Source organism: Hirundo rustica, chromosome 6 (assembly GCF_015227805.2).
Source record: "Hirundo rustica isolate bHirRus1 chromosome 6, bHirRus1.pri.v3, whole genome shotgun sequence".
Taxonomy (NCBI): domain Eukaryota; kingdom Metazoa; phylum Chordata; class Aves; order Passeriformes; family Hirundinidae; genus Hirundo; species Hirundo rustica.
Genome location: NC_053455.1, coordinates 40223216 through 40247375, shown reverse-complemented (window position 1 = coordinate 40247375; position 24160 = coordinate 40223216). Strand labels below are relative to the sequence as shown.

The following is a 24160-nucleotide window of genomic DNA, read 5'->3' as shown; positions in this document are numbered from 1 at the left end:
CCTTCTGTCACAACCCTAAGCTGACCTCTAAAACCATTGTCTGTGGCATCTTGCTTCCAGGCTTCTTGTTCTGCCTTACCACTTCTCCTCTCCATCTGTTGGGCTACAGTGGCTTGGAATAAGATTAACTAGGTCAGAAGCTAGCAGTGCCCACTTTGAAGGTCACACATGCTTCTTTTGCTGAACATGGAAAAATTATATTGATAGAAAGAGAAGTATGGACCCCTCATCTAAGCACATGCAATGAATGTTCAAAATTGATGTACCTATAGTGGCAGCAGGAAATCTGGTAGAAACAACAAGAACCAAAATCAAAACCCTCCTGAGGAGATAATTACATTTATTTAGTTCCACGCTGCAGTGTTTATTACAGGCAAACGTTAAAGATGTCTTTCTATAAAATAATTATATTTCTGATTTTGAGGATAGAGATTATGTGTTTATTATGGTTAGGTTGTAAAATGCCATGGCTGTACAAAAGAAAAATTTTATAGAAGAGAGGCAAAATCTGCTGAAGAAATAACTAGGTCAGGATGCTTCAGAATTTAAATGAGATTTCAGGAAGTATATCCCAAAATAATAACTGAAACAAAGCTGTGTATATGTGTAAATATGATATGCAAATACTAGAAAGCTTCACAGAATACATACATTTTCAGGTTGCTTTTTAAAGAAAAAATAATACATGAGATGGGAAGTTGCTGTTGACACATAAAATATGATGCCACATGAGGAGAAAAATGAAATTAAATATGTGACCTATATCATGAAACACTACAAAACCTGCTTAGCTGGCACTGGAGAGGAGAAAAGATCTTGTATTTGTCTGAAACCACAGGGAGAATATAGGGAGAGTGAACTGAATTATCTGAAATTAAGTCAGCTATGACACCAGCATAATATCCTGGAAAAACACTTCCAAGCCATCCCACCTAAGCATCAGTGGTCAAGATAGGTAAGACATCTAAATAGCACTGTTCCCTTCAGCACAATCCACTTAGGGGGAAAAAAAAAAAAAAAGCACAACCCACTTAGGGGGGAAAAAAAAAAAATCAGGAAAGGGAGAAATGCACTTTACAGTTTTGTCCTTTTTTCATTTAAAAATAAAAGCTTGTGCATAAATCCTGAGAGGGTTATCAGCACAGTGCAGAAAGCAGGACAAAAAGGTGTGGAATATGTATACAAAGTCCTGCACACTGTGGAAATCATTGCAAATAACTAAGGATGCAGCTTGAAGCCAGGGGTGTCCTTTCCTACGGTGGGTTCCCTCATTAGGTGTCTCTCTTGGTCCTGGCCAGGTTAGAGTGATAGAAACGTTTCAGGGACGCTAGATGTGAAGGTTTCTCCTTCCAAGGCCAGGAAGCCTGGAGGAGGGTGGTATTTGCTGGGCAGAGCCCCTTGCACAGGTCACGAAAGATTTCATCAGCCAGCTGAGAGAAAAAGCCAATCCAGGGGGTTTTATCCAGACCCTGCACGGAGCGAACCTGATAGGCACTGTAAACACTGGTGAAAAGGAGACGGTCAAACTCCATCGGAGTCAAGGGAGTGTCGGTCAGTGAATAGTATCTCAGATGCTGCTCGATCTCCGCCGGTGTTTTGGGAACCTCCTCCTCTAAAATCTGCAGGAACCGCCGTGCCGGGCGTAGGGAGGCCAGCTCTTCATCCCGCAGCCGGATTGTCCCGTTGGCCTGAATATCCAGCCTTCCCCAGAGCATCTGGAAGAGAGGAGCAAGCGGCACGGTCACGGAAAGCCCGGCACGACTCCATCACCGGCGAACGCGCTGCGAAGCGAAGCCCTCCGCGCCGCTGCCAGACCTCGGGCGGGCCAGAGGCGGCCGCGCCCTCACGGCCGGCCGAGTCCCGCTCCATGCCCCCCTCTGCCAGCCCCACACCGCCTTGCCCCCCGCCCTCCCGTCCCCCGCGGTCCCGCCTGCAGCTCCTCCCCTCGGGCAGCCGCCGAGCCCAGCGGGGATGGGCCCTTGCCCCGCCTCGGCGTGGGGCAGAGCCCCATTGGGGCAGGGGGAGCGCCGATGCCATTAGGCGTGGCCGAGGCGTTCTCCAGGGGCTCCTGAAATCCGTCGGGGATGAGAACAAACAGAACAGGTGAGTTTTTACGTGCAGGCAGGTGGGAGCGTGGGCGCTAACAGTGCCTCGGCCCAGGGCCCCCAGTGCTCAGGAGACCTCTAACATGATGCCAGCGTCCTCTGGGCCACGACGGGCTCTGCTGGTGCCGCTGTGAGGATGCTCATCTGGAAGACATCACACAGAGCGTGGTAGCACAAGACCTTCCTGTTTACTGTTTCTGCCATTTGATTGTCAATAACGTGTTCAACATTCCTGAGCTACCGCTCAGCTTGCCAAATATGACAGATGCTGACCACGGGATTCTGATAAGCAAAAACAAGCTTTTTAAGAGAAGCAGCAGTGGTTGAGGCGAGGTTTTGGATATCGCGGCCCTTAGTCCTGCCAACAGAGCTAAAGCATAGAGCAGCAAAGGCACGGCTTTGACAGGCAGCAGGGAAGCCTCTCACACTGAGAATGGATGGGGTTTGAACAGATGGGGTTTGGTTGGTTTTTTGCTGGAGAAAGTAATGCTGTCCAATGAGAAGAGGGTGCTGGCAGGCTCCTCAAGCTGCTGCTAGAAACATAAACTGATGCTTATCCTGCTTTTCTACTTCTTCCCTAAGTTCTGCTGCTGGAAGAGTGTGAGGATAAAAGAAACCTTATCAGATCCATTATGGCTCATTTGATGTCCAGCTATTTACTGGCTAGGACACATGACATCATGTAATCTGGGAAAAATGGATATGAGGCCAGAGGAAGGGCAGTTTTTGAATATGAAAGTCACATTAATCCTAAGAATTGTTTGATTTTCATTTCCTAATACTTACGGTGCTTTAACGGTCTGCATCTATTTTATTTCCTTTTTTGTGTGTGTGAAAAAGGAGACATAAACAATCTTGGTCCAGGACTATGAGAGAGAGGCTGCATCCCTTCCCTCCTCTGTGTTATCAGTGTCGTGAGGTAGCCAAGACCCTCTTCTACTTCTTACAGACATCCTTCAGGTTAAGAAACATGAAATTGAAAAAGCTCATATAAAATAGTAAGCTCTCTGATACATTTATGGTGGTTGTTTTGGGGGTTTTTTGGTTTTTTTTCATTTTTAAATGGATGAGGGCTTTTTTAAATTAAAGAAAAAAAAAAGAAAAAATGGGAGGATTTACATTGAATACTCAAGTTAAAATCAGCAGGTGCATATAAAAAGTAGAGAAATTATTAAGTACTGTGTGTGTATGATGACTGCGACCAAAAAAACACTTCCAAATCTCCATCTTTGTGACTGGACATTTCCAGGGAGATGTGCGAGCTGCCTGGAGAAGTGCACTGCCAGCCCACAGGCTGCAGGGGTTTGTTTCTCTGCACAGCTGCAGGCTCTGTGATCCAAGCCAGCTGTGGCTTTGGAATGTGAGCAGGGATGTAGCTTCTCTTTCCTACTCCTCCCTAGATGTACCAGCTTTTAGCTCAGGTGAAAGCATTGTATCATCTGGAAATTTCTTTGCTGGTCCTGTCTCTAGTAATTGGTCCTTCAGGTTCACAGATCCCTCTCCTGAGAGATGTCTGACTGCCTGCAAAGTCAGTGCATTTGTTGAATAGGTGCCAAACTGCTGTTCTTAGTAACTGCCTCATAAATACGCACAGTGGTAGATTTTTGAGTAGAGAAAAACTTAACAAAGCGTAACAAATAATGTATTGAAATAATAACATAAATACCCTCTGGGGAAAGGAAAATCCTTACTTATTTTATCACTCAGCAGGATTGGGTGGGGCTTTGCTTCCCAAAAACATGTAAAAAATCCACAAACAGTATCGCAGGAGATTATTTTTTCTATGGAGACCCAAGAAAATCCTCCCCTTGCCACCAAACACAGCAGCAGGTCTTCAGCCTGCAAGTAGGTAGCAGTGCCCCCCACCAGCAAACCCCCCCAGCTGGACTCCAGCTCTCTCCCGTGCCAGTGCAGCTGCCTGAGGCCTCGGGCCACATTTGAAGGAGCGGCAAAGCATGGCACAAATGGCATTGCACAAAGGTTTGCCAAGCCAAGGAGCCGTGTCGCTAACAGATGTGCTCCCTACCTGTCAGCCTCTGGGATGCAGCAAACACACACAGGAGCAGCCAGGAGCTGAGCTGTGCCTGGGCCATGGCAGTGCTGTCGGAGCAGCTGCCACCCGCTCTGTGACAGCGCCACGCCAGGAGCCACAGCAGTGCGCTGGGGCGTCTTCCCCTGCTGCTTCGGATCCCAGCAGCCTCTCTTGGAATGGATCCATCTTTCTGTGTTTCTGGTCACAGCCCTGGGAAGGGCTTGCAGTTCAACTTGCTGACCCTGAAAGATATTTTCCATCATATTTTGGAAACTTGGAAAACTTTGTTGTGATGTTTTTGGCAGAATTGTTTAAGCTTCCTTTTCAAACACTGTCTTTTCGCTGCAATGATTCTAGGAGGCTATTAGTTGCAAGAAATTCCACTACATACGTTTCCCTCTTAGGAAGGAAGGACCCCCTAGTCCCTTCCATCTCTGCACAGTGCCTCTGTCACATACTGCAACACTTCTGCTCACCTCCTTGTCTTCCTTTTCAGTTTTCTCTTTTCCTGGGTTTGAAAATCTGAAAACAATCCTGGAATGTCTCAAACAGATAAAGCTAGCAGACTGCAGATTCATGGAAGGGCAGTAGTAGCCAAAATATACAAGCAGGCAGAAGAAATGTCACTGGTTCAGTTCTGTATCAAACCCCTGGAGGGAGAACTCAGTAGAGTAACCTAACAAACACCAAGTATCAAAGTGGCTCAGACTTCAGCACCTCATTGTCCTCTCCTGTGAGTGAACTTCTGGGTTACAATGAGCACAGTCTGCCTTAGATGTTCTAAATTACATAGGCAAAACTTCATTTGATTCACTTTACAGCAAGTATCTGTTCTCTAGACATCTTTATACATTTATTAGTGCCAAGTCCTCAGTCAAACTGTTCTGTATTTCTACTCTGTATGGCACAGTGTGTGATGCCAGGGTTATACAAATACACAGTAATATGTATAAATAAGGGCTAAAACCATCTCCTTCTGGTTAAAGGAAGAAAGAAGTCTGCCTAGAAAAGAGAAAAGAATTGAAATGCATCCCTTGCTTATCAAGTTACAGGACATCAGGCAGGACATACTGTCACTAGACAGTGTACTAAGGGCTGGAACGATGTCCCAGTTGCTAAGTTGTCTGTGTGCAAAGGACCACATCTTCTGAAATTTTCAGGATCTGTAGCTGTACCTGGCAATACCCGGACTCACACCAGCCAAGAGAAGCAGCACATAATGGAAGAGACACAGAAGGGCCCACAATATCCAGAGCCACTCTTCCCTTCAGTTTGGATTCAAAGCAAGACCTGTGTTTCTGTCATAGCCTTAGGTATCTTCACGCTGCGGTGCTTTCATTTTTCATTATTTTCTGCTGCTTACTCTTCAGTTGCATCCCTTTCTTCTTTTATTAAACCGAATCACAAGCTACCCAAGAGGCAGACACTAATGGCCAATCTGTGCAGTGAGATTGATGTGCCTTCTTCTTTGTGCCAGAGTCCCTTTTAAGCCACAGTGTACACAGGACTTGGTCTAGAAACCACTATGGAAAAACCCCTGTGTTTCATGGGCCATGAGGCAGCCTCTCTTTAACTTGGAGCACATGACATGAAGAGGATTGCCCAACAGGATTTTGGCCAACATCTGTGAGAGCTGTACATGATTTTGTCAACAGGAGAATTTCCTTCTAACAGCTTGCAGCTGAAGTGCCTAGCGGAAGACAGCCACGTTGGTGGGAGGGAGAAGAGAAGAGGCTTGTGCTCAGGTGACTGACATAGTGGCAGATGAGGGACAAGCATCAGTGTGGATGCTGCCTTGAGCTAGGGAAATTTTGTAGAATTACCTCACTATCCCAAAACTAAAGGCAATTTCAGAGTAATAAACATATTCCTTAGCTGTCTGTACAGCAGCAATATTTGCACAGAAACAAGGCTGAGTTTCTGACAGCTGTACAAAGTCCCTGCATGTATGAGTGCAATGTTGGGCAGTGCACCTGCTCCTCCTGAAGGATTCTGTCCTTGCCAGGTACTCCCAGCTGAGCACAGCCCTACCACCTGCACTCCCCTGGCCATACCGTCTGTTGTTGGAGCAGTTTCAAAATGTCACAAGCCAGGTTTATGCAGGGACACCTTGATTGATTTCTTCTTTTTCACCATGACCTCCTGAAGCAGCAACATGGGAAATGAGACGAGAGGAGGGGTCAAAAACTGCAGGAACTGGTTGGATGCTATTGAGGCACAAGGTGTGGCACCAGAAGATCCTCTTCAAGAGGGAAGTTTCTTTGAAGTAGTACTTCAGGGAGATAGCATATTCACAAAAGGGAAATTCTGCTTATAGAATTAAAGAAATCACTGCCTTCGATCATCTCGCCCAGAACCTGGGGAGATTACTCCCCAGCCTGGGGCTGTCTGGCAGATGCTCAGGAAAGGAAGAAGATTGAAGGAAGAGGGGAAGGAAGAAGGACATTTGTGGCTCCCAGAAAAGGTGATGTTTGAGTTACTGGAGTAATTTACTGGAAGAAGTAAGAAAACCTTGAGAGAAGCAGGGGTGAAGCACTGACTAGAACCAGACAGGACCACTGTAATACTGGTATTTTCCAGGTATGGTGCTGCCAGTCCTTACAAGGATGCTTTGCTTGTCTTTTTGTTTCAGTTTTTGAGCAGCATCTACTGCTTGAAGGAGTAATGAGCTGTGTAGAAGTGACAGGGAGAGCCCCATTCCTCTGCACCTACTGCACATGAGGTGAGTAGACACCCTGACACTGTCAATAGCCACATCCTCAGGGAGGACAGTCTGCTTGCCTGGCTGTAGGGGGAAATGCCAGAGTTCTGGAAAGCACCAGCAGAACCTACTCAGCTGGAGAAGCTCAACATGGTGACTGTGAGTCATTGCCTGAAGTCTATCTGTCCCTTCAGTACCAGAAAATCTCTCTTCTGTATAGTGTGTCTATAATATAGTCAGCTACATCTGTCTTAACATTTCATCCCACATCCTTCTGCAGTTGGGGAATCCAACCCAGGCAAACAAACCCCAGAGAAGCTGGCAGAATGCAACAGGCAAGGACAGAGGATTTGGAAGACAGCTTTGTGCTTGGCCAAGTTGACCTCAGCCTTGTCCAGCATGGAGCAAGTGTCCAGCAGCCACGAGGAGCCCAGAGTGAGCAGGCCCCATGAGCAAAATGGCCTCTGGAGCTTAGGAGCAGTGGAGGGAGCAGAGTTCACAAGTACTCTGTGAGGCTGTGCAGTCTCTTGTGCCCTGCCATAATGAGCCTAGGTGTGTAAACTACATCCTTCTGATCTCCCAGGCTTCACTAATGAGAAGAGATTCAGATCCACTTCCAACTATTCCACATATTAAAGCCCTGCTGGAGTCAATGCCTGTTTCCAAAGGGCTGGCTACTTTCCCACTACACATATTCTTGAGCAAACTTTGCATATTGTCTAACTTGACAAGGCATCATGTCTGACATTTCTTGATGTCAATCAAATTCTCCCTCTGCACAAACATTAATTTTAAAAGGCAAATTTCCTAGTGTTCCTGCTACCATCAGTCTGACTTATCGTTCTGGGAAATACATATTTTTTATAACGTATAGACCATAAGTCTTGATGTGGTGTCTCAACCTGGGACGAAGGAGAACATGGAGAGGAAATGTGATTTATGAAGAATTTTCATGGTGATAGAAGGAACTTTTCTGTCTTGCACAATAGGCATCAGCATGCTGTGAGAGCCACTGCAAAGAAAACAACCAGCTGTGGAACATCTTTTAGGAAGAACTAAAGTTCAATTTCCTATTTAATCCTACTTAAATTTCCTATTTAATCTCCTCAGACAGAACTAAAATAGAACTAAAAATTATATAAAACCCCCAAACTTCTGCTGATCTCTGTTCACTTCTCCTTCCCATGTAGAGTTCTGACTTTTAAGGTGAATGGCAAGTGCTATTTATTTTAACCAGAGAACGCTGTTGAGTCACATCCCAAACACAGCTGGCCACAGCAGCTGAAACAAAATTTAAAAATTAATTTAAAAAAAAAATTAACCATCCCATGCTTACAAGGAAACCCAATTTTTAGAATACAGTTCAGTCTTTATTCTTGAAAATAGATCACATTCTGGTCACAGCAAGTAGGTTTTTTCCCTTAATTGAATTTACTGCTGTTGTATACCATTCTCCATCCAATACCCTAACCTCCTCCAAACCCCTATTTTAATTAGTACTTTTATGATTTAAAAGCTTAAGTATCCATTCAGGGAATTTCTACAAATTGCTTGTGAATTATTTTATGAAATCTCTTATACAACCGTTTTCAGATCTTAACAAGGTCAGTCAGCTTTCTGATGCAGAGCATTATGCATTTTCTGGACCAAGGACAAGGGACATTATTAATTGATGACTGCTGTAATGTAATCCCATTCAAACAGGTGGTGGGTGGACTGGAACTACAGCATTCTTCCAGCCTTTTGGAAAGAAGAGAGATTTTCCACAAGAGCAAAGGAGGTGGTAATGCTATTGTATCATAGAGCTCAAAATAACTGGAATACTGACAAAAAGAAACCGACTCTTCTCTGTGAGACAAGGGAGGGGTATATTTTTGGTTGCAGGGAGAAAAAAAAAAAAAAGCACACTCTGAAGATGCTGGAGAAAAATAAAGACTGCTTGATTGTGAAGAAAAAGATTGAGGGAGTGTCACTTCAGAAGTTACCTGCAGCTCCTGTTGGGAGAAAAGGCACTGACCTAATTCCCATGAAAATAGGGATTTCCATAATTGTTTTGGTCTGGACCCACGTACATTTGTGTTGTCCTGACAGGAACTGTATCAGAACCATTTACACAGGCTTTGCCTTTTTGCCATATTATTACCACCTTCCCAACACTCATCCTGGAGCTAAGAAACTGCTGTTCCATTGCTCAAACTCCACAGCTGCTTCAGTGCAGTCTCCTAGGGAGAGCTCAGGTTCTGATTTTTACCTGCAGGGACAGCTGGCAGTAGTAATGTTCAGGAAACACTTAGCCACAGGCAATGCCTGCACTCTGTTCAATTTGCAAATCAAAAAGACAAATTTGCAAACCAAAAACACAACCTCTCTCCATCCCCACCCCCCCACCAGTTTTACAACTCAAACCACCAAATAATCATCTACCAGCTGGATCATAAGGATTGTAAATTAGCATTCCCGGGCCTAGTGCTTTTCATCTAGTTAGAAAACATTATTCACCAGATCACAACAGGCAAGTATCTCATATCGATTTTTATTATTATAAATACTATATTAGAACAGAAAGGATGGTGCTGCACATCCACTTCCTTCTGGTGCTATTTGGCATCTTCTTTCTTGGCTCCTGCTTCTATTTTCAGGGGTTCTGGAGCTGGACGATAGGCAGGAAATGTCTCCCACGGGCTATTCAGATCGAATTTGCGGAATTCCTGAGCTAGCTCCACGGGCTCTGCCACCACCCGTTTGACTTCATCATCATACCGCACCTGGAACAGCACAAAGGCCACAGGCCAGTCATTTTCACCTGTATGTCTGCTGTGCACAATGACCCAGGAATGACCCAGACCACCCTCCATGCAGACAGCTCTACTTATCCATGGAAAAACCACAGGCACACAGGCCTCTACACAGCTTCAGTTCTCATTACTAAACAAGAGCTCTCCAGATGCTACTGAGATCTCTAGAGTGTCCAAGAACACCCTCCTCTTTGATTTGCTACATGCCACTCAAGTGTCATGACTAAGCACCCAGAATTACAAGCACCCACCCTAACTGTCCATATGAAGTTCAAGAACATATTTAATTTGTCATTTGACAAAGGAATTTCTCCTGAGTCATTGAAATAAGATGGGCCTGCATGGCTGAGGACTGTATTCATGAATCTTTATAATATGGCATTTGTGTGGCTTTAGTTGTTCTAATTTTTAGCGTAACACTCAGAACAAGGGGAAAAAAGAAGACAACCAGGATGGAATGCAGATGAGTACCAAACACTTCTGACTGGCTTGCTTTATCCTCACTGTGCCAGTCCAGATCTCTGAAACCCAGCTCAGGAGATGCTGCCTTATCCTTGCTTGCAGGACTTTGTTATTTCTACATTTCTTAAAACAGCCTCTTTTTTTCAGAACTTCACTCCTTCCTTCTGAGACTCAACTCAGCCTTAACACTAGACCTATACTGCAAATACACCTGCTTCTGCAGGGCAGTCATTTGAAACTAGACAGATACTAAACACTCTCATCTGTGGTTGGCATACAGAGGTGAATCATAAACAGCAAGAGTCAGTTTAATCAGAGTTTTATAATCTGGGCCTACAAACACTCAACAAAGTGAAGTTCCAATTGAATCAAGAATGGTTCAGTCCTTTATCCTTCTGGACATCTCAGTTTTGCAGTGGAAACCTTAATCTTCCAGAAAACATGCTGAAAGCAGAAGCACTTTCTCTGCTGGACAGGTATCTCTGGTATGTAGCACGTAACATTTGCTCAATTTCTGCAGCCTTAGGCTGCCTTATTTTGGATGATAATTTTGTGTGATAATTCAAATTTCTATGCAGATTTATACAATTCCTCTGGAATACAGACAAGTGATTGTAAAGCAGGCACATCTTTGTACTGGAACTCAGAAAAGAGCATGGGAGAGATTTGGTAGCTTTAGTCATTACTGTATCTCCTACCTCCACATAACCAGAGAGTGGGAAGTCCTTCCGGAATGGATGGCCCTCAAACCCATAATCTGTGAGGATTCGCCTTAGATCGGGGTGGTTGGCAAAGAAAACACCATACATGTCCCAAACCTAAATGAAAGAGAGCCAAGTTAGTTGAACTGTATTTGAAAAAAACCAAAAACCTGCATGTGTTATGTCCATAAAATTTCAGTTACATGCCTGGCTTTGCTGTACAGTGCCAGCAAAACTGATGCAGGAATTCATTCAAAAGCAAATCAAACACCATTTTATCTCCTACTCTGAAAAGGCAGCCAGGGAAACTGACTTCTCTTCCTGGGGGCATTGGGGAATCACTTTAACTGGAAAAATACAGCCTCTCTCCACAAAGACTCTGTTCCCAGCACTCACCTCTCTTTCATACCAGTTTGCTGCCTTGTGCACAGGCACTGCTGAGTCGACAGGTGTCAGCTCATCGGTGTACGTCTTCACACGGATCCGGCTGTTGAACCGCAGGGACAAGAGGTTGTACACAATCTGAAGCAGAGGAACAGGCAGCATTTATGGATCTCTTTGCAGTAAACACTGCCTAAGCAAAGCCACACAAGGACTATTTCAAATACTCTTTATGAGCGGGATCATATTCAGCACTTCAGAGCTGGCCACTAAAAGACACTCCTACAACTGAGGTTCCAATAGCTTATCACTTTGGTCTTTAGAAGTGTGACAAAAGTTAGGAGAGGCTTAAACATCGTGACTGATGACAAAGTAAAGAGAGATACTAAACCTTAAGAGAGAGGCTGCTGGAGGGATGGAAACACTTGACAATGGTCTGTCTCAAAAAAAAAAAAGGCCATCAATCACTCTTGCAATTACTATCAGTGGGAGAAAGCTAAGAAAAAATACACTTAATTTTCAACGAGTTGGATACCAGGAACATTTCCAGCTTCAATGGTGATGAAGTCTACTACAAAGGCTGTTTATGAGGATTATTATAATCTCTAGGGAGGAAATACATAGTACAAGCAGACTGAAAAGACCCAAAACTTGCAAGGAATTTTAAAGCCTTGTTTGATGCTGCCTTGGTGACTGGAAAACATGAATAAATTAGGGTCTATATTCCTATTATTTCTATGAATCTACTACCTTGAAAAATATTGAATTAAAAAAAATATTCCACTTCTTCAGCAACTGGATGCCTTTGACTTAAAGAATTATACCTACAACTCTCGAAATTTTTTTCTCACTGCCAGAAACCAAAGAAAGGGGTCAGAGCTGCAACAGCACCCACAGCCATCAGCACTTGTAAAGCTCTCCAAGTACCCTCTGAGCAGTCCCTACCTCAAAGCGGTACTGCCGAGATGGGACATCAACAGCAGTCAGGTCAGCCAAGGATTTGAACTGGGCATTGGTGTGATCACGAAGGAAGGTCAGGACAGGAATGATCCCATCTGGATGGATCAGAAGTTCCAGCTCATTGAAACAGGTCACCTGATGAAAACAGAACAGTGGGAAGAGCATGAGTACAAACACCAACAGGACCCAATGTGATGCTGCTTTCAGCAGAACACTCAAACAAAGAGACACAGCAGACACAGAAAGGCTAGGGGCTTTTAATGGGGCTTAAGAACAGCAGTACTTTTCATGGAATTCTGACCCTTTTTCTTCTCCAGAACAACTTCTCTGAACAGGTAACAAAGAAGTGGTGTGTTCACTGGATCATGTCCTGCCACAAGAACAATTTCTTGAACAGCACTTACCTGTACTTGCTGGATATATTTGGGCAGAATCTCAGCCACGTACTCCCCAAAAGCACATAGCTGTTTGTGTTCTACTTCATTTTTTGGTCTGACAGTAGCTAAGGAGAAAAATAAAGTTTCCAAGATTATGACAGGGAATACAGAAAGCTACAGAAGGAAGACAGTAACTCCCTTTAACCAGTCTAACTGAATGTCACAGACTACATTATGGCAACGTACTTGTGTTACACAGAAAGTGGAACTACACACTTGGATAATGAAGAAAACTTGTGTCAGTGCTAAAATTTTGTTGACTCTAATGAGCAGCACGAATTGTCCAATAAAATGATGGAGAAGTAAATAGCCAGATGAAAAAGAGGGCAGCAGAGATGACAGAACAATCTGAACTTAGGAACTGCTCGTGTCATTCAGCTGGGTCTAGAAAGGACCTGTCAGTATCTATGCAAGTCCCTCATAATCAAAACACTCTAGGAACTCATGCTGTTGGGGTGGGTTTTTTCACCTTAACACTAAAAGCCTTTATAAGAGGGCAATGAGGGGCTATGAAGCTGTTGCCCAGGCCCAGCTGCAAAAAAAGCAGGCTTGGCCCTGCATCTAAGAAAGGAAGCAGACAGGAACCCAGAGCAAGCACGGGAACCCAGAGTAAGCACGGTTACGAACACAGCCACTTTTCTCTGCAGTTGGGGTTTTCGGGTGACCGGACCAACCCTTTCCCGACACGCTCACTAAAGCGGTTCCATCGCCCAGGAACGTCCGTGGGGCGGTTCGGTGCCCTCCCGCCGGCTGGCAGCGGCACAACCGAACGCCTCGGGCCCCCTCGGCCCCCCGCCCCCAAACCGGCCCCGCACTTACGGCGAGTGTCGGCGGCGGAGCTCCCCGCCAGCCGGGCCCGTGCCGCCGCCGGTGCCGCGCCAGCTGCGGAGAGAAACGGACACGTCTCACCCATCACCGCCAACCGCCCGGCCCGGCCCGGCCCGGCCCGGCCCCGTACAGCCCCCGAGCCCCCGCGGCCTCACCTCGCAGCGCGGCCCGCGCCAGGCCCCGCGCTGCCGCCGCCCACATCCCGCCGGGACACGGACGGGCAAGGGCACGGGGCGGAAGCGGAAAGCGCCGCCGCCGCCGCGCTTCCCCCGGGGGCGGAAGCGCGCGAAGAGCTTCCCGGGGACGGCTCCGGGTCGGTGGGCGGAATCGGCGAGTGCCCGGCGGCGCCTGGCGCAGGGTGAGGGCTGGGAGCGGCCGCTGGGGCAGCCCGGGGCGGCGGCATGAAGGGAGGCGCCGCAGGTGGGTGCCACGCGGCGCGGCCGGGGGGAGCGGCGCGGCCGCCGGCCCGGGGACGGAGCAGCGAGCGCCGGGAGGTGTGGGCGCGGAGGGCGGCGGACGCCGGCAGCCCCCGGGCTGAGCCAGCGCTGAGCCTTGCACGGCGTCAGCGCGGCCCTGGTGGGAATCTGCGTTTCTCCAGGATCAGCCTCCCTTCCTTCATTCTCCCCGCCTCGGACCGTGGTGTCGCTGTCAGTTGTGCTCAGGGATTCTCCGATCCCGGGCGCCGCCGTGGCATCCGCGACACTGTCAGGAGCAAGGAAAGAAGGAAGCTGGAGCACAGGTGCTATGAGGGGCGGCTGAGGGAGCTGGGTTTGTTTAGCCTAGAGAAAAGAATGCTCAAGATGACCTTATCACCCTCTCCAAGTGCCTGACAGGAGGGTGCAGCCAGGTGGGGGTTGGCCTCTTCTCCCAGGCAACCAGCGACAGGGCGAGAGAACACAGGCTTAAGCTGCAGCAGGGGAGGTTTAGGCTGGACGTTAAGGAAGAATTTCTTCACAGGAAGGGTGACTAGAGACTGGAATGGGCTGCCCAGGAAGGTGGTGGTGGTGGTGCTGGCCCTGGAAGTGTTTCAGGAAAGACTGAAGTGCCATGGTCTAGTTGACATGGTGGTGTTTGGCCATAGATTGGCCTCGATGGCCTCAGAGGGTTTTTCCAACTTAAGTGATTCTGCGATTCTGTTAAGGAGGTGTACCAGGTGTTGGTTAAACTCCTGCCACTGATAGCCTGGCCTGTGGAATGCATGCAGCATATTATTTGGCTTTACGGGGCAGTTAACTGTCTTGCATGCCTCTTTCTTTATAGCAGAGACTCCGTGAGTGTGAAGGGGACCTTTGGGTGTCTGCAAGGAAGACGTGGGATTTGCATAGTCTTTAGCTGCTTCTTGGCAGTTTTTGTGACTTGGCATCAGTCCTCTGGGAGTTGTGCAGGGCAGTGTGGGCAGCTGGTTCTGCTGTGCCAAGGGGGCAGAGTAGTTCATCTGTCCATATCCTGATGCTCAGTGGGGTCTCTTCTGCATTCTGGGCTGAAGCTCCTAAGCACCTTGACTGTAAGGATAAAGAGCTTTAACCAAAGTGAAAGCCCATTTGTAGGGTAGGCTCATACTTTGTAAAGCTGGAAAAATAGTACTGACGGGTTCTATGCTGACTGCAGTTCCTCAGTCTCTTACAGACTAATGGATAGGTACTTTACAGGCAGACCAGAACTACTGTAAAATTGAGATAAGAGTATAATTAAGACAGGCTATCACCAGAGATGTGGTGGACTTGTCCACTCAATTAGGAATGTAGACACTACTTCTCATGGACAGAATTTGAGCAAAGAGCCCTCCTGATCAAGCAGAGTAGAAAATGTGTGTTTGACAAGATAAACTATGGAAGAGTAATTGTGAATCTGTTGGAGAAAAAAAAAATCACATCTTTGTGAAACATTGTACTTGAAATAATGTTCATTGTTAACGGAAGAAATTTCTGATATCAGACATCACGGCTGGTAATTCAGCTATAAAAATGAGTCTAAAGTGAACACAGGTAGGCAACTGTTCTTAATGCTGTCAAGAGCCATGGTAAGGAAGAGCTCCTTGCTGTAGTAGCCCTTCTATGTTTCAGAAGTTTTTCTGACCGACAAACCACCTGGTCGGTGGTGCAAACATCCCTGGTACCTACTGAGAGGTGTTTTCTTTTAAATTTTGTTCCCCTTTCCACTTGGGTGGCAGTGACTAACAACATCTAACATACTGTTTTGCGTGCTGAAGTTGACTGGCACATTAACAAATGGCATAACCATCAGTTATCTCATTTGGTTAGCTTGAAGGACCGGTGGTTATGTCGGGCAGACATCTCATGCATCTTTTTGGTAAAAACAAGTTCACCTTGATACAGATTTGTCATTGAGTTTGGACACTAATTAACACCTCCTGATGATATGAACTGCTGCCTGTGCTCTCTTTTAGTATGATACTTGAATGATTTTCACATCTAGTCCAGCCATGCTGCTGCCACTTTTTTTGGCTTTGCAAGTTTCCTAGGGCGGTTGCTGGACTTTCCACTTGAATAACTTGCTGCATTTCTTTGTGTCAGTGAAATGAGTGGTGAAAAGATATGCATGTCTCCCAGCCCTTCTGGGATGTGATGTTCTCTGTACTGGAAGTTTGGGATATATTATAATTTTAATTATGCCAACTTCTCATTTGCTGTTTGAGATTCTGAAGCTCGAGCACAAGTTTCTGGCTGTGCTATTTATGTTCAGTCTAAAATATGCTGGACTCTCACCAATATGTTTGATTTTTCCCTGTACCCTGAAGTACTGCATAATCTTGTTAGTGGTGAGAGAAAGCGGTATAATTATTGTGATTTTACAGATTGCTGGAGATCTGATTTGTGCAGCACCATGGAGTCATCAGAAGAGACTGGAGGCTCCTCTGCAGAAGAAAACTACTTTGTGAACTACACCTTCACCGACCGCTCCCACTCAGGCCGTGTGGCCCAGGGTATTATGAAATTATGCTTGGAGGATGAGCTCTTTGCTGATGTTACAATATCAGTGGAAGGCAAAGAATTCCAGCTGCACCGTTTGGTTCTCTCAGCTCAGAGCTGCTTTTTTCGTTCCATGTTCACTTCCAACCTTAAGGAGGCCCACAACCGGGTGATTGAGCTGCAGGATGTTAGCGAGAGTGTCTTTCAGCTCCTTGTGGACTATATTTACCATGGAACTGTAAAGCTGAGGGCAGAGGAGTTGCAGGAAACCTATGAAGTGGCAGACATGTACCAGCTGACTGCCCTTTTTGAAGAGTGCTCCCGTTTTCTGGCCCGGACGGTGCAGGTTAGAAACTGTCTGCAGGTCATGTGGTTGGCAGATCAACACAGTGACATGGAGCTCTACACAGCTGCCAAACACTGCGCAAAGTCACATTTGTCTCAGCTGCAGGAGACAGAGGAGTTCCTACACCTGCCTCTCCGCCTGCTGACAGACATCCTTACAGGTAAGGAGTTCTTGAAACTACCTAGGATGTGGATGTAGAAAGAGACTTTCAGAGTCTGGTCGAGTAGTGAATGAAATAGATGGAAAGATACAAGCTTCCATAATCACTGTCTATTCAGAGATTAGCCTTAGCTAAGCAAGGCAGAGCAAAATAGTCTGGATACGTTTATCAGAAAAAGCCCCAAACTACAAATTGTTACTGGACATGAAACATCTAAGCTATAGAAAAGGGCCATACAGGATGCCAGAAATTCACAGCAATTCCTGAGTCAACAGGTTAGAAGTGTTACACCTTTTTATAAACACAACTTACAACAATTTGTTGTATTTTTGTTTGTATTAAAAGTAAAGCAAAGAAGCCTTACCAGAAGTACACATCTGATGAAAGTCTTTTTTATTCCTTTAGCTCTTAATAATTTAACATAGTAATGCAATAACTCAACATCTATAAGAAGGCTTGAGCACATATTTTTAGGCTATTTTATAGTGCTATTTACAATTGTACATAATTGTTAGGATTACTTAGGCACTCAACTGACTGAAATAGAGGCATTGTACCACCTTGAGTAATACAGTAATTGCCCTTCTTGTAAAGGTAATGGGCATCCACAGTAATGGATGCCATGACTCAAAGTTGTGAAGGACATGTCAACACGTAAATAACTTAGTCCAGTTTCCACCAATCCTTAAAGATCTGCTGCCTGAGTAGGTACAGTCAGTACTTGTTATCTCTCCAGGATGCTGCAGTCACAAGTCCATTCTTCTGTATTTGTGCATCATTGCTAGAGGAAGCAAGTACGTAGAAGCAGCTCATGCATCCAAATGTGCCTCTTTCTTGCTTTTAAGTACTCTTTGTAACTGAGTGACTAGACTTTGTGTGTCATGTGTTTTACATGCAGTTGCAAAAATAAACCTATCATGACTGGCTTCTTTGGAACACTGGCAAATCTATCCAAAAGACCTAAACCAGCCTTTAGACTTGATGCTATCCATATGAGAGTCTTTACAGATATTGCATCTAAAGAAATTTACAGTCAAGGACCTATTGAGTATATGTACTGATAGCTCAAAAACGGCAATAAACTTAGAGTAATTTTGAGAACTATCCAGCTAAAGTTTTTAAAGCAAGTTGCAAGTTCATCTAAAAAAAACTCTAAAATCATGAAATAAAACTGTGGAGCTCAATCACCTTTAATTTCCTAAGGATTCCACATAAAAAACCCAGTTTTAGGACTATGGACTTTAGCACTTGTGGTCCTAAATTAAAACAATTGCTCAGTATAACTTTTTTCCATACATCATCTATTTTCATATATAGAATCACATTACTCAGCATTTATGGTATAATTTAGGTCATAAAATGGATTAAAACCTGAAATACTTCCCTACTGCTGGTAGGAAAAATATCCTTTTATTTTGCCTTTCCTGCATCTTTGTTTAGTTAATGGAGAATTAAATACAGGAAACTTTCAGTGGCAAGGATTAAAATTAATTTAATGAAATAGTAATTTATCAAGTTTACCTTCTGTTGCACTCTAGGACCAATTTCAAAAACTTTTTTTTTGCATTTAAGCACCACATATGATGGTTAGATTATGGGAATCCTTTTAAACAGAGTTGCAATACCCTCTTTTGTGCCACTCTCTGCTCCCTTCTACTACAGAGGAAAGCACTGGAATTTGTCTGGTGCCTTCAGCATCATTGAATTCAGAGTTTGTCTTGAGAATAGACTGCAAAATCAGAGTTTTCATAGGGAAGCTTCTCAATGAGCACAGGCATAGTTGCTGGCTTTCAAACTGGAAGGAAATACCTAAAATCTTTTAGGTAACGTACTGATGATGATGATGCAAGACTTTGTGGCTTAACCAAAACTTCCAGTTATGTCTGGAAAGAGATTTAAATCTGATGCAGTCTGTGGAGTGTTTCCTACAGTCACACGGCTAAGAAAAGCTCTAATAGCTCATTGGGGATTTCCAAATGTTAAGAGGATAGCAGCAACACCAGATGTTCAGTCATGAGGGTCAGCTGCCTGACAGCGCTCAGACACATTTTGTAGATGACTTTTGCTAGACAGGTTTCTAGGACCAGCCAGAAAGAAAGGCAGGTGCTGAGATTCTCAATAACAGAGTCTTTTTGCCTAAATGATTAAATAAGAAAGTATTTGTCATTGTCACACAGCATGTGAGTTCTCTTTCCTGTTCTCTTTTTCTTGGACATAGATTCCTGAATAGATTGCTGAATCATCCAAAGTGCTTAAGATCTGACAGTTCTGTCTTAGAGTTACCCAAATTAATTTCCTGTAGTTGGCTGGCTGGCAGTGCTGATCATGCCTGACAAAATCTCTAAACTCCTGTGTCCGTTTTTCCTCTCTAGAAAGTAAGGTTTGTGGTGAGAGTGGGGGGAGGCAGCCACAGGAAAAGGGTGTTCCTGACTCCATACACCTTTGTCTAGATACCGTAACTGCCTTTCTGTCCCCGAACCACAGATGGCGTTCCATGTTCTCAGAATCCAACAGTTGCCATAGAAACCTGGATCAACTTCAACAAGGAGGAGCGAGCAGGCTTTTCAGAGACTCTGCGATCGAGTCTGAAGGTATAAAAAGACCTTATGTTCTGGGGCTGATGTAGCACTTGCTGGTTTCACACTTCTCAGGGCAGGGTATTCTACTCACAACTATGACTTGAAAGTCACAGAACACAAATGTCATTGAAATTCATGGTGCTTATGAGAGAATAGTTTCAGTGTCATAAATAGCAACCCCACTGACAGCTTTTTTTCACTTAACCTGAGGCTGCTTTCACTGGTGATTGGAGCAGTGCCACAAATAACTTCTTTCATCTCAGTTACCAAATAAACTGTTCAGAAATCTATGTTTGGCATTCCCCTCGTAGCAAATGTACTCCATCAGTGATGTAACTGGCCCTTACCTAAACCAAGAACAATTGTGTTCCAGTGATGTTCATGGCTATTTTACTGTGTCAGATATGAATGGTTTCTTGAAAAGGCCTTGAGGCTCTGAATCCTGAACGTTCTAGGGTGGCAGGGCTTGGGAAGGAGGTTATACACCTCAGGCCCACAGCTGGGTCCTAAACTGAAAAATGCAGTCTTGAGCATCACCGATGTTTGTGTGAACAGATCTAATTCTGCTGACACACTTCTACTTTCGCTCAGGTGATTGGAGAAAACGTTCACATCTACCTGATTGGAAAGGAGTCGTCACGTACGCATTCCCTCGCCGTCTCTCTGCACTGTGCTGACGATGACTCCATCAGCGTGAGTGGCCAGAACAGCCTGTGTCACCAGATCACCGCGGCCTGCAAGCACGGTAGCGACCTGTACGTCGTTGGTGGCTCTATTCCACGACGCATGTGGAAATGCAACAATGCGACTATCGATTGGGAATGGTGTGCTCCTCTGCCCCGTGACCGGCTCCAGCACACGCTCGTCTCCGTGCCAAGCAGGGATGCAATATATTCACTGGGGGGGAAGACTCTACAGGACACTCTCTCTAATGCTGTCATATATTACAGAGTACGAGACAACGTCTGGACAGAGACCAGCCAGTTGGAAGTGGCAGTCTCTGGAGCTGCAGGGGTGAACCTTAATGGTGTCATTTACCTGCTGGGTGGCGAGGAAAACGACTTAGACTTTTTCACCAAGCCCTCTCGGCTCATCCAGTGCTATGATACCAACACGGAGAAATGCCACGTGAAGCCATACGTACTGCCTTTCGCAGGGCGCATGCACGCCGCTGTGCACAAGGATGTGGTGTTCATTGTGGCCGAGGGGGATTCGCTGCTCTGCTACAATCCCCTGCTGGATAGCTTCACCCGGCTGTGCCTCCCAGATGCCTGGAGCTCAGTACCGTCCCTCTGGAAAATTGCCAGCTGCAATGGCAGCATCTATGTCTTTCGCGACCGCTATAAAAAGGGCGATGCAAATACTTTTAAACTTAACCCAGCCACCTCTGTTGTAACGGTCACAAGTGGCATCAAAGTGCTGCTCACTAACCTGCAGTTCGTCCTGGCCTAAACAGGCCCAGTGATACAAAACAGCAACAGTGTCTTGCTGTGCAGCTGGAAGACACCTACAACCCTCAGCACCAGTCCCAATTACTACAAGCTCACAACATCCATTAAAGACCCCATCCTCTGTACCTGTGCAGAGGAAGTACAGGCTTTCTGACTGTGGGCCTATTCTTTTACATAGCACTGTCGAAACTGTATTGAACTGTTGTATCTTAGATTTCAGATGGACTGAATACTATTACTTTGATTGCTTGGTGATAAGCTGCTTGCGTTTGAGGCCCAAACAGCAGCAAATGGCTATTTTAGCCTGGAACCAATCCACCACTAAAAAATCCTGTGGCATATGGAGAACATTCTCCTTGGCCCAGACTGCTAATTTTAACTGCCTAGGAGACTGCGTGTTGCTGCTGTGTCAGTCACAGAGTTAGACGTGCACTGTGTCCCCCAGGGATGTCCCCATTTAAACATTTCTGTGTCCTACTGCAGAAGGAGGGCCTGGCAGACAGATTCCAGAACTGACCCCCAGGACCCTTAGGTTACATTCAGCACTTCTCCTAGAGGAGTGGTAACCAACTGAGTATTTGCTTACTGCTCTGTCATCACCTAGTTTAAAGAGGGAGATCATTTTTAGAGCATTGGCTTCCTTTACTGTACAGGAAATCCCCACCTGTAATTATAACATAGTGTTGGTGAAAAGACAGAAATAAGACCACTTCCTCCTACACCTCTCTGTTGGCACTGTAACCCCTTGGGTAAGAATCTGAATAAAGTCTCTACTGAGACAAAGTATTTCGTTTTTTCCTCTTCGCTTCAAATACAAATATTTTTGAACGTCCTGTGGATTGCAGTTCCACTCAGCATTGATATGTGGAAAAGAACTACGGGGCTCCAAGAGATCTAGGATACTAGCCATAAGGAAAGAAAGCTTTAATGAAACAGCCCTATTTCCCCTTTACTGTAAAACCTTTATTTATATGGTCAAGAATGAAAACATTTAAGCTTTTTTTAGATCATAAAAACTTTTTTAATAGCAGCTGAGATGAGGATTTTGATAGTTCTTACTAAGTCATGCAGTCCTTCCATTGATCATGTTCCTGTGAAATTTCTCCAGGACCTGGACTTGCTTGTTTCGAATGAGGATGTGGGGACGAATCTTGGCAATGGCCTCTATTGCTTCCTGAGGGCTCCAGTGATGCAGCTGAAAAGGCAGAAACCCAGCAAGTGAAAATCCATTCCATCTTTGCACCAGTTAATGGAACCCTCCTGGAGGCTATGGGCAATATTAGAGGTGCTAGAAAGCTTGCTGATGGTTTGCCCCTTAGGTTTACTTGATGTTCTTCTCAGAGAGGCCCGCAAGTCACACATTCATGGAATGAGTCCCTCAGTTAAAGAGGAATGGTTGCTGCCTAGGCCCTCCACTTTCCATGTCACTCACTCTTCCTTCATATTGTGAACAGTTTCCTGTCCTAGCTCCACTAGGCCAGAGCAAAAGTGCAGCTTGCTTTTTAAATTTTTTTAAAAAATCTCTATCTCCATAGCATTTCAGCACTTAGTAAGAAAATTTTCTCATCAACACTAATGGAAAATTTTCCAGGGGGCACTTCATAACACCAAGAGAAGAAGCCACAGGTGGGATTTTGTTCTTAGTGCTGGCTTCCCCAGCTGGGTTGGTAGAGGAACTCAGAAAAAAAATTAGTTCTCTTGATCCTGAGTTGTATTTATGGAAAAGCGTAAGAAGGCTCACCACTCCAGTGAACCAAGGAGAAAATACGAACAACAAAAATGGATGTTTATCTGCTCAGCGAACCTACGGTCATGAGTGACTTGTTATCCCCAACTCAATCACAGAAAGAATTAAGCAAAGCAGAATAATTCAAAATTTGCATTTGCATTCAAAACAACAAGGTAAGTTTGAGGTCTCTCTTAAAATGGGCGTCCAGGCTCTGTAGAATCATGGAATGATTCTACCTGTACATGTTCAGGTTTCCAGAGCAAGATTTAACTATAAAGCTTGTCTGCATTTTATTTCCATTATTTAATGAAAATTACCCCAATTTAGCAGAGACTCCTGACCTGTATTAAGTATGCTGCCACCATGGTGGCACTGCGGGAGCGTCCTGCCTTGCAGTGAACATAGACGCTGTTACCACGGGCTCGGTGTCTCAGGATGAACTCCACGCCCTTGTGCAGGTTTTCCAAGGTGGGGACTCCAGTTAGATCCACAGTGCCGACACGTAGTTGCTCCACTCCCATTGCCTCCCATTCCTTTAACAGACATAGCAGATTGGGTCAGTGAACTTCTGGGTTGCTTTTTTCACTGAAAGAAACTCAGAACCTGTTGAGACACTTGAGAAATTCAGAGAGGCTATAAACAGACTTTGAATAGCAACCCTTCAGATCAGATGTATGAAAACTCAGTGCTGGCCATCAGAAGGCGGTAGTTAAAGAGCACTGAAAAAATGTTTCAGCTAAAGGAAGAGGGAGGTTGGGATCTCTTCACAATCCAAAGGCACTTCTGTATAGTGATGTACGTTCCGTGCTCCCTGTCTTTCTGTGCCGCTGCGGCTGCAATTCACTCGCATGTTCACGTTTTACTGGTTTGTCACATAGCGTTTAAAGTTGGCTTAGGTACGAATACTCCCGTCCTTACTGCCACAAGGACTTGGCGGTCCCTGCCGGGATGAACGGCAGGAGGCGGCTAAAGCCTCGCCCGTGCCGGGACAGAGAGCGACGAGAGACCCGTCCAGGGTTGAGGGGGACACCAGCAATGCCGGGGCTCACCTGGGGGGAAAAACAGAGGAACCGGGTCTCGTAGTCCTCGGTGAGGGTGACCACGCCGCGCACGTTCTCCTCCGCCACCAGCTGCGGGCACAGGCACCGTCAGAGACCTCCGTTCGGCCCGGCCCGGCCCGGCCCGCCCCGCTGCGCCCGCCTTACCCTGCGGATGCGTCCCCGCAGCGGCAGCGCCCCGAGCAGCACGACCTCGTCGATGCGGTGGAACCAGGGCCGGCGGGACCCGGGCAGCCGCGCCCGCGCCACCGTGTACAGCAGCGACGGGTAGAAGAGCAGCCGCGCCGCGCCGGCGCCCAGCGCCTCCACCACCCCCATGCGCGCCGGGGCCGCGCCGCGCCGGGTCGGGCCGGGCCCACGGGCGGGAGAGCGCCGCGGACGCGCGCACCGAGCGTCACCAGAGGAAACGCTGGCGGCGGGGTCGGGCCGCGGGCGGGAGGGGCCCGGCGGGGCCGGAGCGGGGCGGGGCCAGGCGGGGCGCGGCGGGGCCGGCGGCGCGGAGGGG

At 46.1% G+C, this 24160-nt stretch overlaps 4 protein-coding genes across 6 annotated transcripts; 1 reads left to right on the top strand and 3 right to left on the bottom strand.

The window, feature by feature from the left end:
* Positions 1 to 323: 323 nt before the first annotated feature.
* Positions 324 to 4266, bottom strand: FAM180B (family with sequence similarity 180 member B). Its single transcript, XM_040066633.2, has 3 exons — positions 4132 to 4266; positions 2182 to 2249; positions 324 to 1715 (listed from the first exon to the last, which is right to left on the bottom strand). The coding sequence occupies exons 1-3, from the start codon at positions 4196 to 4198 to the stop codon at positions 1272 to 1274; spliced, it is 579 nt and encodes a 192-aa protein (XP_039922567.1). The 5' UTR covers positions 4199 to 4266; the 3' UTR covers positions 324 to 1271.
* On the top strand, positions 1981 to 21654 carry KBTBD4 (kelch repeat and BTB domain containing 4). Of its 3 annotated transcripts, XM_040066630.2 has the most exons (5): positions 1981 to 2103; positions 6770 to 6859; positions 16218 to 16838; positions 19323 to 19429; positions 20009 to 21654. In XM_040066630.2, the coding sequence occupies exons 3-5, from the start codon at positions 16247 to 16249 to the stop codon at positions 20867 to 20869; spliced, it is 1560 nt and encodes a 519-aa protein (XP_039922564.1). In that variant the 5' UTR covers positions 1981 to 2103; positions 6770 to 6859; positions 16218 to 16246; the 3' UTR covers positions 20870 to 21654. The 3 variants fall into 3 exon arrangements, with proteins under 3 accessions (XP_039922564.1, XP_039922563.1, XP_039922562.1); XM_040066629.1 differs by lacking the exons at positions 1981 to 2103; positions 6770 to 6859 and adding an exon at positions 13669 to 13760; XM_040066628.1 differs by lacking the exons at positions 1981 to 2103; positions 6770 to 6859 and adding an exon at positions 13707 to 13822.
* Positions 9356 to 13647, bottom strand: NDUFS3 (NADH:ubiquinone oxidoreductase core subunit S3). The gene is made up of 7 exons (XM_040066632.2): positions 13558 to 13647; positions 13394 to 13456; positions 12542 to 12639; positions 12123 to 12272; positions 11193 to 11318; positions 10794 to 10913; positions 9356 to 9603 (listed from the first exon to the last, which is right to left on the bottom strand). Exons 1-7 carry the CDS (start codon positions 13601 to 13603, stop codon positions 9436 to 9438), a joined length of 771 nt encoding a protein of 256 aa, XP_039922566.1. The 5' UTR covers positions 13604 to 13647; the 3' UTR covers positions 9356 to 9435.
* Positions 21146 to 24001, bottom strand: PTPMT1 (protein tyrosine phosphatase mitochondrial 1). Its single transcript, XM_040066634.2, has 4 exons — positions 23803 to 24001; positions 23647 to 23727; positions 22939 to 23130; positions 21146 to 22063 (listed from the first exon to the last, which is right to left on the bottom strand). Exons 1-4 carry the CDS (start codon positions 23971 to 23973, stop codon positions 21932 to 21934), a joined length of 576 nt encoding a protein of 191 aa, XP_039922568.1. The 5' UTR covers positions 23974 to 24001; the 3' UTR covers positions 21146 to 21931.
* Between the last annotated feature and the right edge of the window lie 159 nt (positions 24002 to 24160).

Bases quoted from the DNA above. Each gene is read 5' to 3' on its own strand.
- FAM180B (XM_040066633.2), bottom strand. From the start codon at position 4,198: ATGGCCCAGGCACAGCTCAGCTCCTGGCTGCTCCTGTGTGTGTTTGCT. The intron at 2,250-4,131 runs GTAGGGAGCACA...GATGTCTTCCAG, and splicing joins TGCATCCCAGAGGCTGACAG to ATGAGCATCCTCACAGCGGC. The intron at 1,716-2,181 runs GTCTCCTGAGCA...CCTCTCTTCCAG, and splicing joins ACGCTGGCATCATGTTAGAG to ATGCTCTGGGGAAGGCTGGA.
- NDUFS3 (XM_040066632.2), bottom strand. From the start codon at position 13,603: ATGTGGGCGGCGGCAGCGCGGGGCCTGGCGCGGGCCGCGCTGCGAG. The intron at 12,273-12,541 runs GTAAGTGCTGTT...TGTTTTCATCAG, and splicing joins AATATATCCAGCAAGTACAG to GTGACCTGTTTCAATGAGCT. The intron at 11,319-12,122 runs GTAGGGACTGCT...CCTCTGCTTCAG, and splicing joins CTCGGCAGTACCGCTTTGAG to ATTGTGTACAACCTCTTGTC.
- KBTBD4 (XM_040066628.1), top strand. The intron at 16,839-19,322 runs GTAAGGAGTTCT...CCCGAACCACAG, and splicing joins GCTGACAGACATCCTTACAG to ATGGCGTTCCATGTTCTCAG. The intron at 19,430-20,008 runs GTATAAAAAGAC...ACTTTCGCTCAG, and splicing joins CTCTGCGATCGAGTCTGAAG to GTGATTGGAGAAAACGTTCA.
- PTPMT1 (XM_040066634.2), bottom strand. From the start codon at position 23,973: ATGGGGGTGGTGGAGGCGCTGGGCGCCGGCGCGGCGCGGCTGCTCTTC. The intron at 23,131-23,646 runs GTGAGCCCCGGC...TGTCTGTTAAAG, and splicing joins TCCTCTGTTTTTCCCCCCAG to GAATGGGAGGCAATGGGAGT. The intron at 22,064-22,938 runs GTCAGGAGTCTC...CTGCCTTTTCAG, and splicing joins TGGCAGCATACTTAATACAG to CTGCATCACTGGAGCCCTCA.